The 16351-nt window shown below is 38.6% G+C and overlaps 1 protein-coding gene across 8 annotated transcripts in view; it reads left to right on the top strand.

Moving 5' to 3' along the window:
- GPAM (glycerol-3-phosphate acyltransferase, mitochondrial) overlaps window positions 1-16351 on the top strand; it is an 82963-nt gene that overhangs the window by 55682 nt on the left and 10930 nt on the right. For all 8 annotated transcript variants that reach the window (XM_075757919.1, XM_075757916.1, XM_075757915.1 and 5 more), the window contains 11 exons: window positions 1375-1497; window positions 4453-4526; window positions 7342-7455; window positions 8700-8849; window positions 9648-9744; window positions 10732-10868; window positions 12130-12229; window positions 12936-13148; window positions 13542-13655; window positions 15669-15754; window positions 16207-16322. In XM_075757919.1, the coding sequence (XP_075614034.1) occupies window positions 1375-1497; window positions 4453-4526; window positions 7342-7455; window positions 8700-8849; window positions 9648-9744; window positions 10732-10868; window positions 12130-12229; window positions 12936-13148; window positions 13542-13655; window positions 15669-15754; window positions 16207-16322 (1324 nt within the window). The remainder of the gene's footprint in view (window positions 1-1374; window positions 1498-4452; window positions 4527-7341; window positions 7456-8699; window positions 8850-9647; window positions 9745-10731; window positions 10869-12129; window positions 12230-12935; window positions 13149-13541; window positions 13656-15668; window positions 15755-16206; window positions 16323-16351) is intronic.

Here is a 16351-nt window from a genome sequence, read left to right on the forward strand (position 1 = left end):
TCTGGAGAGGAGGAGTTTGAACTTGATACAGAAGAAGAGTTGGAGACATGGTCAGAGTTGAGGGAAAGGACAGCTGTCCTGGTAGCTGGCTTTTCTCTATAGTCAGGTATAGGATACATTGGACAGCAAGCTGCGGTAACCGAGAGATCTGTGAGAGAATGGGATCATTCTCTCACAGGCGAGACAAAAAACATAGGAAGGAGCTTTTGTAAGAAAGTGGTGGTGAGTTCAGTCAGGGCTTGGAGGCAAGCAGAAGGAAGACAGTATTGTTATAAAGTTGGTTAATTTTAGTGTTATGGAACGTGATAGAGAGAGAGGGGTTGGACCAGGCTTAGCATGTTGATGACTGTTTATTTCAGATCAAAGACTTGGCCTTGGAATAACTGCCAATTGATATCATTTGCCAAATGTGATATATGCACATTTGAGTTTTCAGTCATCTTAGCGTTGCTTTTGACTTTCTGGTTGTTTCTCACTGGGCTGGCTTTCTAGCTGGGTATGTGATGATCTGTATTTGTGTTTTCTAACATTTACGCTGGTTTAAGGTATTGGTTCCACCCTGCTTATTTTCTGCTATTTTAAATATACTTCAGTGTATCTTGCCATCGTTTTGTTTTGGTTTGTTTCTGTAAGTTCCCTTTTATTAAAAACTTAGACTATATGGTTCAGAAAATGTCAAGCCAGTGCTCATTCTCCGGCAAGCAATAGTTCGGTAGGCTTTAGTGGGAACAATCTGTGTCTTTGTAAAAATTGTGGTTAAGGATATTTTCATTGTGTTCTAACATGGAGAATGTGTTCTGTGAATGCAGTTACTTTGGGTTTTTTGGTTCTGTAATCTTCAAAAAGCCAGCCTAACATTGGAGAAGGCACAGTGGTTCCTTTTTCATATTGCTTTGCATGAAACTGCTGAAAAAGAGCCTATAGAGTCAATGGAGTTAATATTTTGCGTACATTCAGTCTTGCAGTTTTACAGGGTGATGTCCAAGGTAAAGCTTAAGATACATTGCTCATATTACAAACACTCTTATGTTATTGAGAGTGTAATTTACTGTTAATTTCTTCCACTTTTCTCAGCTCTCAGTTTCCTTGCTGTTTCTTATTAGAGTTTTAAAATTTTGTGTGTCAGCAAGTGCTGCAGTGCTTAAGATACCCAAGTACAACACTGTGATTTTGCTTTTTATTTTCTAAAATCACATCATCTGGAGAGAATATAATTTATTTTAGAAAAAATCTTGGAAAAAAATTTATTAGTTTTACGTAATTTTGGGGGAGGTAATCTTTTTTTGGTGTCAGGCAACTCCTTTTCTTCAAAGTTTTCACCTACTCAGTAAAACATATTTCTGGATATTTACACAGTGGTCTCTTGTTCCGCAGGGAGAATGTAACTCTAGGCCCACTCTCTTCCGATCTGCCACTTTAAAATGGAAGGAGACTCTGTTGAGCAGAAAAAGGCCATTCGTGGGACGATGTTGCTACGTATGCACTCCCCAGAGCCGGGTAAGAAGATTATGGACTGGATTATGTTTAACAATAATGCATAGTTACAGTGTAATGAAGTTTCAGTAGTTTTCTTACTTTCAGAATTAAGGTCACAATGTTCTTACTTCGTAAAGGAATATAGTTTTTCTCCTTTGTTTGTGGTTATATTTTCTTTGTCATGGAATTAATGGATGACACAGACCTATTGTGGTGCTTTGTCTCATGCTTTTCAGTGTGGACTTACTCATTGCACAAAACTCTCCAGCTCTTCAGAATTAGCACTAGGAAATTGTATGGAAAAAATAATTTGCTCAGCTAGATTAGTAACGCGAATTTGGTGCGTATGAAAGTGTTAAGGCTTACTTTTAGGATACTTAATTCTCTATCCACAGAATAAGTACAGTTTTGAAAGTAAGCAATATGCTTCCCTTCAGGCTTGAAAAGATCAGTCGTGTGCTTGAGAAGGCAGGTTGGTTTTCTACACCTGGCTGATTCCTTGTTTCCAGGCTGGGCAGAGAAGCCAGGAGGGTCAGTTAGGATAGCAGGGATCTTCGCCCGCTGAGAACAGTGTCGAGATGGTGGCTTTAGAAGGGTTGCGCAATCTGATTTAAAATGTGAACTTTATTGAACTGCACTGGGCAGGCTTTCTGTAAGCTGAAGATGCAAAATGCTGATAAATGGCATAATATAGTTTGCAACCAGTTCATTGTGTAGTTTGACTATGTGTACACCCCAGGCTTTAAATTGCGCTCAGTTACACCTGCACTGAACTCCATGATTGGCAGGACTAGAGCGAAAACTTGCTTGTTTCTTTGACCAAGGAACAGTTGTTATTTAACTCCATTCCTATGCCAGAATAGATAATTGCAGCAATGACATACAAATGTGGGATAGAAATCCAAATGTGCTGTGAAGGCTACGTATGATAATGGTCAAGAAGAAAAGCAATTAGATAAACTGAGACTACTTCTAACAGACACTTATGTGTTTCAACTTGTAGAAAGGTGTGTAGGAATTCTCAACTTGGGCATTTATACACTTAGTAATTAGGCTGTTCCTCTCAAGTTGGGAATTATGCTTTAGGAAGAAAAATCTTGTTCTGTATTTTGTTCATTTAATAAGGAACTAATTACCTGTCCTGAGATCCCACTTAGGAAAGGGGCATGACCTGATTAAGCCCTTTATTGCCTTTAGCCACAAGGAGAAAATACTGTCCTTGCAGCAGATGATAACAAACCAGATCCTCTCAGATGACTCTGGATATTTCACTTTGAACTGCCTGTTTTGGTAATTCTCTTAAGGAAAAAGGATGGGCAAGTGAGACGGAATTCCTTAAGTGCCGGTGCAGAGAGTGGGGAGCCTCACTTCTCCATCTTCTGTTCCTTCCTACTCCCTGGGGGCTGTGATCAAGTTTACTAACCAAGCGGAAAACTACCTGCTTTATTTATTCACTTAGTCTGGCTGTCTTAGTTTTCTACCTTGCCTGGATGAAGTTGGCTCCTTAAGGGGTGTGATGAATACTAGAGGTGGTGTAAGTTGGGAGGTGGGGGATGGCGTTTAGTGGGAAAGGTTGGGATGTAGCGGTGGGAGCTGGGCTTCTCGCAGCAGCAGGGGGATGTTGTATCAGCTCACTTGGTCTCACAGAACCACATCTTGACACAGGGTCGTGGAAAAGTTAAATAAGGAAAAGCTAATGTGTGACATTACACCTGGAGGATGAATTTCACAGTGAGGTTATAACCTAACAGAGCACTGGAGTGGACTCGGGCATTCATTGGTGCTTTGTTGCTGATTTTTTGGGAGACCAGGAACAAGTCATTCCACTTCTCTTTGCCAGAACATTTCATCTAGCTTTAAGATCCACAAAAAAAAATACTAGTGAATAGTCAAATTAGTATTACCTTGAAGTTTCCTCTTAAGAGCCTAGAGCAATAATTTGTTGATTGTATGTACTACACAGTGGGGCAAAAGACTGTGTACTGTAGCACATGATTTCTACCTGATTTTGAAATGACATAGAACACTCATGTATTTTAATTTGTGGCAAATGGTGTGTCCTAAACAAAATACAAACAAATGAGACTCTTATCAGACTCCCATTGCAAAATTGGTTGTAAAGCTGTTCTGCAGCTACGCTGTTGCTGGTAACCATTGTTTCTCCTTCACTGTTCTGTTTTTGCCTTCCTTGACATGCATAGTCTCTGTGGTTTTAGCTGTAATTCACTGTTGGCATGGTATTGGTTTTATAATTAAATATTATTTGGGCAGAAAGAAACTAGCCTCTCGGTCAAGGTACTTACTTGGAATATGGAAGATTAAAGTTTAGATCTTCCTGCCAGGGAATATTTGTTTATCCAAAGTGGAACTGCTCCCAGACTCATCCGAGAACAGTTAATAGCCTGGCATGTAGAGCCTGTACCAGGGATGTAGAAGGCTGGATTGAATTTGTGATTCGGGCAGAGCAGAGCTGTGGAGATTTGCCATCTAACCATGGATGGGTTCCCTGACCCATGGGCTGCTGTTATGGGATGCTGATCTGCTGGCAAACTGGGTGTGACAGACAGAGCATCAAACGGCTCGTGATTATACTAACACTGAACGTGGCTTAATAAAGTTCTGTCTCAAAGATGAGTTCTGCATTATGACAAGTCCTGGTTTATATTGCATCAGAATGTGATAAAATATTCTGGTTTGAAGAATACAACCAATACAACCATTTCTGTATGCAGTAAATCCTAGAGAATACCTTGAGAGTGTTGGAATTGGGAATAGGAACTTTCTAAATTTCGTTTTCATTTCAGAACTGTTTGTGTGTACTTTATAAGCAAGTTCAGCACTTCTCTGCTTTGGCTTTTGTATATAATAGAGCTGAAAAACATTGCATTATCTTAAATGTTACGATGAATGTAAAGACACAACTATTCTTATGTAACAAAATAGTCCAACAATCTTATTTTTATCTTGGTTTTACAGGATAACTTCTTCAACGCTAGTATTCCTTCTTTGGGTCTACGTAATGTCATATATATCAATGAAACACATACGAGGTAATGTAGCAAGTCTTTCTTTTGCTTTTAAAATACAGTGTGTTCTGATCTTATGGCAGGGAAATCTCTAGGATAGTCCAAACTGAGTGAATGTATGTTGCTGTCCTAAAATGCAGGAATTGATGCCGATTTCAGGAAAGTAATGTACTTGTTAAATCCGGCTGTGTGTATTTGGGAGCTGGGCAAAGTCCTTTGGGGTTATAGGCAAGGAGTGTAAGGGTCAAACCTGTTTCACAAAAACCAGAGCGCGTTTAAATCCTTTCTCCCTTAGTGCAAATGGCAGCATCCGTAGCATAATGCTGAGAGGAGCTGTTCTATTCCCATGCTTAAGAATGACTTCGGGCTGCATTTCAACTTACTGAGCAGATCTGGCTCATGGTTTAGGTGTTGCCTATTATCACTAATGACAATTAAATCTGAATATGTCTTGCTAGACTCTCCCTCCTCTGCCTCAGTGGCAGAGTGCAGCTCCTGAACGATGGTGTATGTGGCCTAGAGATGATGACATATCTTTGTGCTATTGGAAATATATCTTGCGTTCTGGGATGAAGACACTGGAAGTACACAAAAATCTTTATTCTGTTCTTCAGAAAGTTAGTAGTGCTTGCTAAGGGTTTTACAGTAATCATTAGCATAAGCAGATCCTGCAGTGTTTGTCGTAGAGTCAGAGCAAACAAAGAGAGGCCAGCAGCCTGAAAGAAATGAGCCAAAGTGTCTGAGTGGAAGAAAGGCGGCATTGTGCTGTACTTGAGAGGGAGGAAGCTAATGTTAGAGGCTGTTCTTTCTTCAATTTGAATTAATTATGTTTTTTTAAGAGTTGAGCTTGTAGTTTAGAATACAGAAAAGTAACAGAAATAGGGTTTAATTTTAACTTTTTTATTAGTTTCAAAATTTGATGCCTGAATGGTTCCAAATGGTCAGAGTTACTTAAATTAGAAATACGAGGGCAACAAAATATGGGTTAATTAATTATTCTGAAATAAAATGCCTTTCCCTCAGAATGTTATTATAGTCTGAAAATTGATAATTTTAATGAAGTTCTGAGGTCCCATGGGGTTACATAGTCACAGTTTCTTGGCATTAGAAAACAAGAGGGATTCTCTTTAACTGCTAGCTTACTGTACCTGTATTGAGATGTTACCACAGCCTTTTCCTGAAGTGTAATATGTCAGTTTTAGAATATATCTTGACCGGGTGTGTTCTGTGTGGTTTGTGTCTTCTGTCATTGCTACACCATTAGAAAACTGATTCCTCTAATTGTATGATGTTGTGTCTAAGCTGTAAAATTAATGTAGAAGTCTTTATACTTTGACAATATAGCTGTATGCTGTTATGATGATAAGTTCATAGTTACCAAAACAGTTGTCAGAAAGAAAGAAGCATATCTCCTTAACTTTGCTTTTTAGAAAATCAATAAGGCGCTCAAACTCTGATAAGAAGGGGAAAATGGAAAAGCAATTAAAACAGAGTCACCAGTCTATTTCCCTGACAGCATGAATAGCAAAATTCTTTGTCCTTCAAGATGGTCTGAATTTTGTATAACTGTGCGCTCAGATGGTTTGGCCTTTTGCAGTGTAAAAGTTCCTTCTCATCTTTCCTAACTGGTTTTAATGCATGTGTAAATTTACTGAAATGTGGTAGGGAGCTTTAGCAGCCAACATCAGCGACTCTGGTGACAACCGGGAGTGAGACCTTGGCAGCACTCCAGCGTGGAAACCACCATGAGCATCAGCGATGCATTGCCCCAGCAGTCCGCAGGACAGGGGTTTTTGCATAATACTGAGTGCTCCGGTCTTAGGAATGGCCAGAGTTTAATTTCTTCTTCCAACTGTTAGTCCTGCCCCGTTACATCAGCTCTGCTGTTTGAGGGTCCCAGCTCTGTTTGGTTTGTGGGGTGACCCACGTGAGTGGCGGCTTGTCCAGTCCTGGCCTGGAGGGTGAGGGTGGTGAGGAGAGAAAATAGTAATGAGTATTCACTGCTGGGGACTGGATTTTTTTCCCTTCCCATGTCACATGCATCTTCTGTGATGGTAGGAAAGCTGTTCAAAACAACATTTTCACAGGTGATGGCTGCTTGTATGATCCAGAGAGTAGAGGACAGGGAGAGACTGGCTGCATAAGCTGAGTTGCCTTCCTTAAATGTTTGAATGTATAGAGAGATTTACTGATTATTTAGTGGTTCTACTTCTGTTAAAACTTTGCAAGGAGAGGTACATAGGAGGCGTATAGGACTGGATGTGTAAAAACTCTGGAAAGGAAGAAAAGATTACAAAAAGAAGTGGATTTAGTGTTGGTGGCTAATGCAAACGTATTTTCAAAAGTGCCTGTGAGGGTTTACCCTGTGCATACAATGTGAGCAACCTTCCCAAGAGGGCTGAGTGTTTCTTGAAAAAGTTGATAAACCTCTTCACTGGGCAGTTACGTTCCTCGGTGGAAAGTCAACGAATCAGAAATGGGCACTAAATCTTCTTTCCTCCTCGCTGAGCTGGGGAGTCGGTTCCAGTGGACAGACAAAATGTATATGCAGATTGTAGCTACTTTGCTGTGATGCTATGGGTGTTTTAAGACTGTATCACCCTGAATTGAAGTAACGCAGACCTCGGTTGTCTCAGATACTTTGTGCTAAGCATTAGTTATTTCATCTGTAACATTAACATATGGACAATTTACCAGAAGACACAGATGCTTTTAGCCAGCCCTTCATAAAACTTTACTTTTGCTTCTTAATTGTATTTTTAGGTATTTTTAAAATTCTTTTTCTTTGGCAGTGAAATATTTTGAGGGTGATGCTCAAATATGCTTCATATTTTTGTAGGTACAGAGGGTGGCTTGCAAGACGCCTTTGTTATGTCCTTTTTGTGCAAGAGAGGGATGTTCATAAGGGTATGTTTGCCAAGAATCTGACAGAAAATGTGCTGAATAACAGCAGGTAAGATAACACAAAATAAACTAATTTTTATGAGCCTGATACATTATATTACAATTATTGTATGATTATTATAATATGATTTTAGAGTCTGGAAACAGCATGTTTTGAAAATCAGAGTATTTAAAATATTAACGGTATCTTCAGCACAGCCCTTCGGGACTGTAGCTTGCAGTTGCTGTTTGAATAATAAAAGAGGAGAGATTAAGAATTATAAATCTCCAAATGAATTATGCATAGTGAGTGGACAGCAGACCGTACACAGAAAAATAAATTGTTACATGGGAACTCTTCAAACGTTTGTTTATCTAACTCATGTAAATCATTACCACTAAAGACATACTACAGTCATCAGAAATTGTCAGTGTTTCAGAAATAATAGGAAAGCAGCATTTCAGAGTACCCTGAGTGTGCACCAAGAGTGTGAGGCAAAACTGGAAAAAGGCTGTAGAATGAAGCACCCACCCTTTACTTTGTGGAGCTTGTTTTCTGTTTCATATACAGCATTTTAAATGGCACGTTCAGCCCCTGATTAGCTATTAAGGTATCAGTTTTCCCTGGACACAAAGAAATTCAACCACATGCCCTCTCCTTGAATCTACTTGTGTTGGAGGCCACACACTGCCTACATTAACATTCCTAACTCTCCTGAATTTTTAATGGTCGAGTCCCATCTGAAGATGATAGTGTTGCTTTTGAAAAGCAAAGCAGACTGTGTTGTGCCACAGTTATTGTGTGTTAAACCACTTAATCTCTCTGAGGTATGTTTTAAATGGGGAAAATAGCCCTTATAAAATTAGTTACCCTGTCAAACTGAGAATTCAAGGGGGAAGATGCTGTAGAAATACAAAATAGCAACTGCCTAAATCTGTCTAATGAGGTAAGTGAAATTGCTGTGGCAGGAAAAAGAAAATAGTAACAAAAAGGTGATTTCAACTGTTCTTCCACATTTTTAACCTTATTAACTGTTTCTGAAAATTGGCGGTCACTATTATCAGTACCTATGAACTGCATACATACTGTTTTATATGGTTAGCTTTGAGCGCATCTATCCATCATCCACCTATTTAATCAGAGCTTAGAAAACTACTGAGTTAAATTTAACAAATTTGCAGTACGCTGTGCTTTCTTTTATGCCTGCAAGTTACTCCTGTAGTAATACATAGCTCACTCCCAGCAGCTGTTGTCTGTGACTTGAACTCTTCTGTTGCGGGACTGTTTCATAAGTTTTACTTTTTAATGTTAAGAGTCCAGAAGGCCATTGTAGATGAAGCTTCTGAACCAAGTGCTCCGGGTAGTTTTGCTCAGACGGATCCTAAAGCTATCAACAAAGTGAAGAAAAAAGCTAGGAAAATTCTCCAGGAAATGGTAGCAAATGTGTCGCCTGCTTTAATCCGGTAAGAAAAATGGCTCATCAGTATTGTAGATGAGTGGAAGAACAGCCAAGCTCTCTCTGTGTTATACCAGCAGAACTTGTAACACATTATGCATAAGTAATGAATAATTATTCTAAAAAATAATGCATTATTCATAAAAATCCCTTTTCTAATGTTAACTAATGAAATGGTAGTTACTCTTCATTTTCAGATGCAGCAGAAACCCTCTGCCTTTTCAAGAGATAAATCTTACGATAAGATTAAATATAGACTTTTTTTTTTGTTTTTTTTCTGCTGAAACTAGGTTTGGTGCTAACACCAGTATTAGTATCCTTTGACAAAATCTTCAACTGTAGTGTCTACCTTTACTACTAAGGATGAATTTATCTCTGTCCTGTTCCTAGTCCCCTTCAACAACTTCTGTGATGCAAACCCTATATTTTTGTAAATATATTAAGTTCTCCCACAAGACCAGATAGATGCTGTCACCTAACGAGCTTAGTTGTTGTAATTGATCGTAGGACCTTCATTAACCTGCCCCATATCTAAAGTGGTCTCTGCCCTTTGAACAGCCTTCACTGAGGTTGACACTAACAAGTTTTGTAGCTTTGTGTCATAATTGCAGGAGGGTGAAATGTGGTTACTAGCCACGGCTTAGCTGATAGGCAAAAACTTGTTAAGCAATTGGATTTTATAGTAATTTTGTTTGAATATAAAGTAATCAGATTTTATGGCTTTGTCTTTAGTCATATAGAAGCAATATAAAATGGAGGCAGAGATTAATAAAGCTTTTTTGAGTTGTGTTTGTTCTTCCTTCAGGTTGACTGGCTGGGTGTTACTGAAGTTGTTTAACAGCTTTTTCTGGAATATTCAGATCCACAGAGGTCAAATAGAAATGGTCAAAGCAGCAACAGAGGTAAGGGAGGGTGGAAAAGAATCTAGTAAGGCAGATTTCTGATGTAGTTTCTATTAATTTTTACAGCACTTTATCTTTTTAGGAGAGTTCTGCTAAGTCTGTATGATATCAGATTGTAGATAGAACTGTCTCATACCTGTGAAATAATGTTTTTAATTAAATATAATGCTCTTTGAGTTGTGTAACCTAAAATACTATGTGAACTTTGGTTTTACCTTTGTTTCAGGACAATTTTTAACTATCAGGCTGAATGATTATCTTGGATAACCTGCATCCTGCATTATTTCTCTTTTTGTGCTGAGGCAGCCAGTAATAAGTTAATAGCTCTATTTAGGATTTTTCACTCTTAACTTAATTTGGAATAAAAATCTTTAAGAAATAAACTCTTCCTATTTCTTACTAACAATCTGTTTCCAGTCCTTCAATATTTATTGAAATTGATCAAAATAACTCCCAAATTCTACCATTTTCTTCACACTCAAAGGAATTGATTCTTTTTGCAGAGTTTACCTTAGCAAGATGGATTAGATAAATGAAACAAGCAAACAAACAAAAAAGGCTACTATTTTCTGTAATCTTTTGATTACAGTGTTTGGGAACCCCACCATTCATAGATCCTTGCTGATATCTAATAGAAATAGCAGCACTTTGGTGACACTGATGGTTTGGCCACATCCCTTTAATTGTTTGATTGTTGGCTCGATACTGTGAGTCTGAAGAAACTGGGAACGTAAGTCATTGTTAATGTAATGCATACAACTGAAAACTGTAGTCCATGAAAATTAAGAAGTACAGTTGACAAAAATGTTCTCATCGTCACAGCTGAATGAACCAGAAGTAAACAAACTGAATGATGGTAACTGGAAAATACCATCGGTTCTGATAATATGATGCTAGCAATCTCAATGATGGATTTTAGCAAAGGAGTAATATTCCACATTTCTTACCAGCTGTCTTCTCTCTTTTTTCCTTCTCTCCCCACCATAGATGAATTTGCCTCTTATCTTCTTGCCCGTTCACAAATCCCACATTGACTACCTGCTCCTTACATTCATTCTTTTCTGCCATAACATCAAAGCACCCTACATTGCTGCGGGGAACAATCTCAACATCCCCATCTTCAGGTAATAACCTCTTCTTATTTGAAAAAGACTGAGGTGGGGGGATCTTCAGATGACCTATTGCTCAATATGTCTGATGTCCAAGTGTAAGATAATCTGAGTATTATTGGGCCATCATGTAGAACTTCTTTGGTTCCTATTGCATGCTCGGAGAGAGAGCACAAGAAGATCCTTCTGAGAAATTCTATCATAACCTAAGTAGGGTAAGGAAGGATATTCTTTTCTTCTAGGAGTTTCAAAGTGAGTAGATGCCTAAGGAAGGATGGGTATGTGGAAAAAATGTGAGTGGGTAACTCTTCTTCATGAAGTTTAATGAGCTGGCTAATGGGCAGCAAGAGTACTGAGTGAATAATACTTTGTGGGAAAGTACTCCAATTTGGTCTCTGTTGAAATTATATTTGTGGTGGCTGAAGAACCTAAGGTCTTTTAGGTAGTATTTTGCCAGTGAAACAGAAATTGGGGATAACTGATTTCTGAAAAGCCACTGGATATTGCAGGAAATGATGAGGAAAGAAGGGGGATACCTTGCCTTAGAGGGTGTTTTGCACCAGTAGCTGCTGGTCTGTGATGATCCCAGTAAGAAAGGCATTCAGACTCTATAAAGTATCAATTAAAATGCTATTTATTAGCAGTATAAAGAAAGAGAGACTAACATAGGTAATGTAACATCCCTTTAGACACTGGGAACCCCAAGTTGTGCAGCATCCAGCTGGCCTCTGATCCACGTGCAGCAGACCCTGCAGACCCTGCCTGCAGTAAGGGTTATCCTGTTTTGGCCATTTGAGCTAGTAGAGTTCTTTTCTTGTAAGAAAATCCTATATTCATCAGTTCTTCTGTCAAGCAGAAAGGATCTTCTCATGAGAACTTCTGGCTGCTCTGTTAAAATTAGCCAGCTGAGCTGATCCTGCAGCCAAGGGGTACGCGCAGTCCAACACGGGCACCACGGCCGTGCTGTATGTGCAGCACGGCACAGACTTGGGCCAGCTCAGGTCAACTGTTACGTGGGTTGCCAGCATCTCAACATACAGGGATCTCCCAGTCAGGGTCGGTGCAGGGGGTTAGTGGTCTGTCAAGGGAGCGAAATGCAGCAAGACAGTGTAGAGAAGCCTATTTCTTAAGTTAAATAGAGTAATATATGCATGGTCCCGTCATGTGTGAATAGTCTAATATGTTTCAGTAATTGCAGTTCCTGTTGTGTGCTAGGAATGCATAGCAGTTTCCTGCAAACTAAAATCAATGGGTATCATTCTTCTTTATCATGTAGCACGTTGATCCGCAAGCTGGGAGGATTTTTCATTCGTCGAAAGTTAGATCAGAGTCCTGACGGTCGTAAGGACTTCCTCTACAGAGCTTTGCTCTATGTGGTATGTATTTCTTGTCTTTGTTTCCATAGACATCATTTTGGTCAGACGGCAAGTGGGAAAACGAGCTCCATCAGTCTGGGGATGGTCTTACTTCTTTGAATTTGTCTGGGGTTTCATGTGGCAAAAACAGGATGCATTTTTGTATTGAGTCTTGAATGTCTGAAATAAGAGACTTGAATGCCCAGCACCACTGAGGATGAGAAGATTTTTACTTTGAGTAATCCTTATTAAAGAAAGGGGAATTAATACTATCTGAATTAATGTTAAGCCTTGTCTCTCTGATTTGTGCTGAGGCATATCAACACTGATTCTGTTAAGTTAATGGAAGTCTCTGTTGATGATGGGTTGATGTAATCCTTTGTGTCATTCAATGTAATAGCTGTATTTGCATCTTGGAAGATGGTATGTACTGAGGAACCAGAAGAGACCTATGCAAATTGGCTAGATCAACTGTTGCTAGAGATGCTGTTCTTGAACAAATGGCATTATATTGCTTGTATATTCATGCAAATTCAGTTGCAGTTTGGTCTGGGTTTGTGTCAAGCATCAATTATTGCTTTTGTTTTTTTCACGAGTATTCATGCTAACTTATGATGTTCCAGTGCTTTTTAAAAGGAAATGGTTGCTGACCATATATTTCAAATGTGCATTTGCCAGTATAATGAGATATTTATTTTTTCCTCTTTTCCAATCTCTCTGTATTCAGCACATAGAAGAATTGTTGAGGCAGCAGCAGTTTTTAGAAATATTCTTGGAAGGCACACGGTCTCGAAGTGGAAAGACATCTGGAGCTAGAGCAGGTCTTTTATCTGTGGTGGTGGATGCTCTCTTCTCAAATGCTACTCCTGACGTCCTAATTATACCTGTGGGAATCTCCTATGATCGCATAATTGAAGGTCACTATAACAGTGAACAGCTGGTAAGAGCAATTGAACAACTTGTTTTGCCTAGGGGATTTTCTGTTTGTGTGCAGGAAAATGTGTTACATAGTTAAACTATGTGCCAGTAGTCCTCTGTCACAGGTACTTGGTGTTAGTGTTGAAGAGCATAGAGCCATGAATGCCGAAACTTCTCTGATAGGGAGTGCAGAGGTATGGGTGACATACTTCTAAATGCAAATTCATGACATAACAAATAATACATTCAAGTGGATATATATGGAAAACAATAGTTCTCTAGATTTACTTGAAGTTACAAGGTGTGTCAAATGATACGTCCTTGTTTTGTCTGCTGTTGCATGCATTTTAATTTTAAACATAACCTTTTAATTGCAAATTGGAAAAACCCCAAAACACCCACCCATGTTTTCCAGGGCAAGCCCAAGAAGAATGAAAGTCTTTGGAGTATAGCTAGAGGAGTCTTCAGAATGCTGCGGAAGAATTATGGGTGTGTCAGAGTAGATTTTGCACAACCATTTTCCTTAAAAGTAAGTTTGATATTTGAAGATCCTTCTGCAGGTTTGACATTTTTGATGTTTCAGTAGTGGGACGCGTTTATTGTTCTTTTTCTCTTTGTGGGTTATCAGCACGAAGCATTATCTGCTGAAGTCCGTTCCAGTGGGACAAAAGTATCCCTGTTTTGCTGAAGGCATGAGTCTTCGGACACGTTTCTTAAATCTGAAATAGTCTCAGAGCTGATATAAAGGGTTGTGTTAGGTTAGAAATCGTGTAAGTATTCTCACCGGGGTTCTTTGTTTTGTTTGAACAAACAATCTTTAAAATGATCCTTGTACCTTGTTTAAGTTGTAGAGACATTTGGGTTTGAAGGAAACTGAATCCTGTTCTCCAGTTTGAGTAATTGAATGGTGTACACTGTTTTTGAGGAAGGGCATTTATCTTACTGGACATTTAAAACTACTAAGCAAATTAGTAGCTGTAAAAAGTATCATGGATCATATATCATAAAAATCTGCATATTCTTTGAATGTCATAGTTTATGATTAGTTTACAATTATTACTTATACTAGTTGACCAAATAGTGTTGTGTAGTTTCGCAGGGAATGGGGTGGTGCAGTACTAGCTGCCTTCACTTTTTAAATTTTCTCTGATCTCTTTGCAGAATCTGCTAGCACTATACTGAATTTATCTATATTTCTCTAATCTATGTTCTGCTACAGTATACATTATTTTTAGTGTGCCTTTAATAAGATTAACTACTGTAACAACAACCTACTAGAACATTATTCAAATTAATTAGGTGTTCTTCTTTCTGCCCTACTTCTCTCAGAAAAGCAGTAGGTTGGAGAGCTTTGAGGGTTCAATTACCACAGCATGAAATTATTGTGACCGTCTGCACTGCATTATAATTAGCGTTGTAGGGAAAGATATTAATTCACTTCCAAAGGAGAAGGCTTGGGTCACTTCCAGGCTATTCTTGGTAGGAAGTTAACAATCGTTCTTGGATCTGTATAAGGAAAAGAAGGTTATATACCCTCTTAATCTAGTGAAATGCTAATCACTCTATATCTTCCTAGCATCATCTGTCAGGTCTTGTATGTATGTGTATTCATTTTTTACTCCAGAAAGGTAAAAGCATGACATAAATTGTTTAAGTATGCCTTAACCAAGATTTGCAGAAGTGTAACGGTATTTTTAAATTGATGTAGTTACGTCACTGCAGGTTTTTCTGAAGGAGATGAGCTTTGGGGGTTAATTTTGGGCATCAACAGTTCTGTGAGCACAGGCTTAGAAGCAGAAGAGAGTGAGCTGGCTGGGAAAGTCTTTTAAGCAGCTTTCCTGGGAGGGAACTCTTTTCCTGACCAGCAGGTTAAGTGGCTCTTTAGTTTCCCACATTAGTCTTTATAGAAACTGAAAGAACAGTGTGTCCTGAAAACAAGAGTAATCTGAGTGGTGACCTGTAAGCAGAGAGGTGTTTGGCTTTTGAAAAATTTGGGATTCAAGAATTCCAAGCATGTGGTACCCCGCCTGCTTCCCGAGTGCTTTAGTTTGTGGCACCGTGAGGGATCCTGCAGCTGGAGTTTGTACACTGGTGTTTACCTATGGAGCAGTTCCCTATGCTGGTGTTTGGGAAAGCGGCAGGAAGCAATAATTACAGTCTCTGTGTTGGTTCTGAAAAGGTATTAGACTTTGCTCTCATTCATGTTAATGAAGACAGTTCTCATTAATTTAATCATGGAGAAACTAGTCTCAAAGGAGTTGTTCCCAGCAGGGTGACGACAGCGCTTATGTATTGGTTTTGTTGCAATGTTTTTTATGAAGTGTGGATGCCTTGCTGTGGAAAGTTTGCCCTTTCATAAAATAAGATCAAAACCAAATAAACTGTTGAAAACTTTTAATTTCGATGACCTTATTACTGCTCTTTTAGAGTGAACTATTTTTAATCACAGTTGCATTTTTGAATAATTGTCTTTTTCATAGAATAATATTATCAATTGAATGCATGAATAAGGTGGAAAAAATAACAAGTCTTCTCTTAACAGGAATATGTAAACAGCCAAAGCCAAAAACCTGTGCCTGCTCCCCTTTCTTTGGAACAAGCTTTGTTACCAGCTATCCTTCCGTCAAGGTAGAGATTTTTGGGGGGGTTGGGGAGAGGAAGGACAGGTTGGAGTTTTTTGTTTGTTTGGCTTTTTAGTGTTCTACATTACATTCCAAGCAGAACTTGAACTCCCCAAAGGCAATCTAATTCTGTATAGAAAAACTAAAAACTTACACATTTGTAACTGTGCAATTTATTACAGGAGTTGCATTCTGTCTGAGAAGCTCTGTTTAAAGCACAAGGAGGTTTTGGGGTTTTTTTTCTTCTTTTGTTTTAATTTTAGTGACTTCTGGTTTAATTTTAAATTTTGTGGAATAACTTAGCAAAAAAATAACAAAACCAAATCCTTAATTTTTCATTAAACCTCATAAACACTTCAGTTTCAAATCAGTCTAGATTAGTTTACATTTTGATCAAAATCTAAACATCATACTGTGATTTTTTTTTTTTAATTTTTTTTTTATTTATTCTGTATTCAGACCTAATGATACTGTGGATGAAGGTGCAGAGGCCTCACTGCCCAACTCCAGGGATATCACCAGTGAGCCCTTCAGAAGAGAGCTGATATCCAACTTGGCTGAGCATATTTTGTTCAGTAAGTGTTCTGGTATCACTGTCAGCTAC

The sequence above is a fragment of the Balearica regulorum genome, chromosome 7 (assembly GCF_011004875.1).
Source record: "Balearica regulorum gibbericeps isolate bBalReg1 chromosome 7, bBalReg1.pri, whole genome shotgun sequence".
NCBI classification, from domain to species: Eukaryota; Metazoa; Chordata; class Aves; order Gruiformes; family Gruidae; genus Balearica; species Balearica regulorum.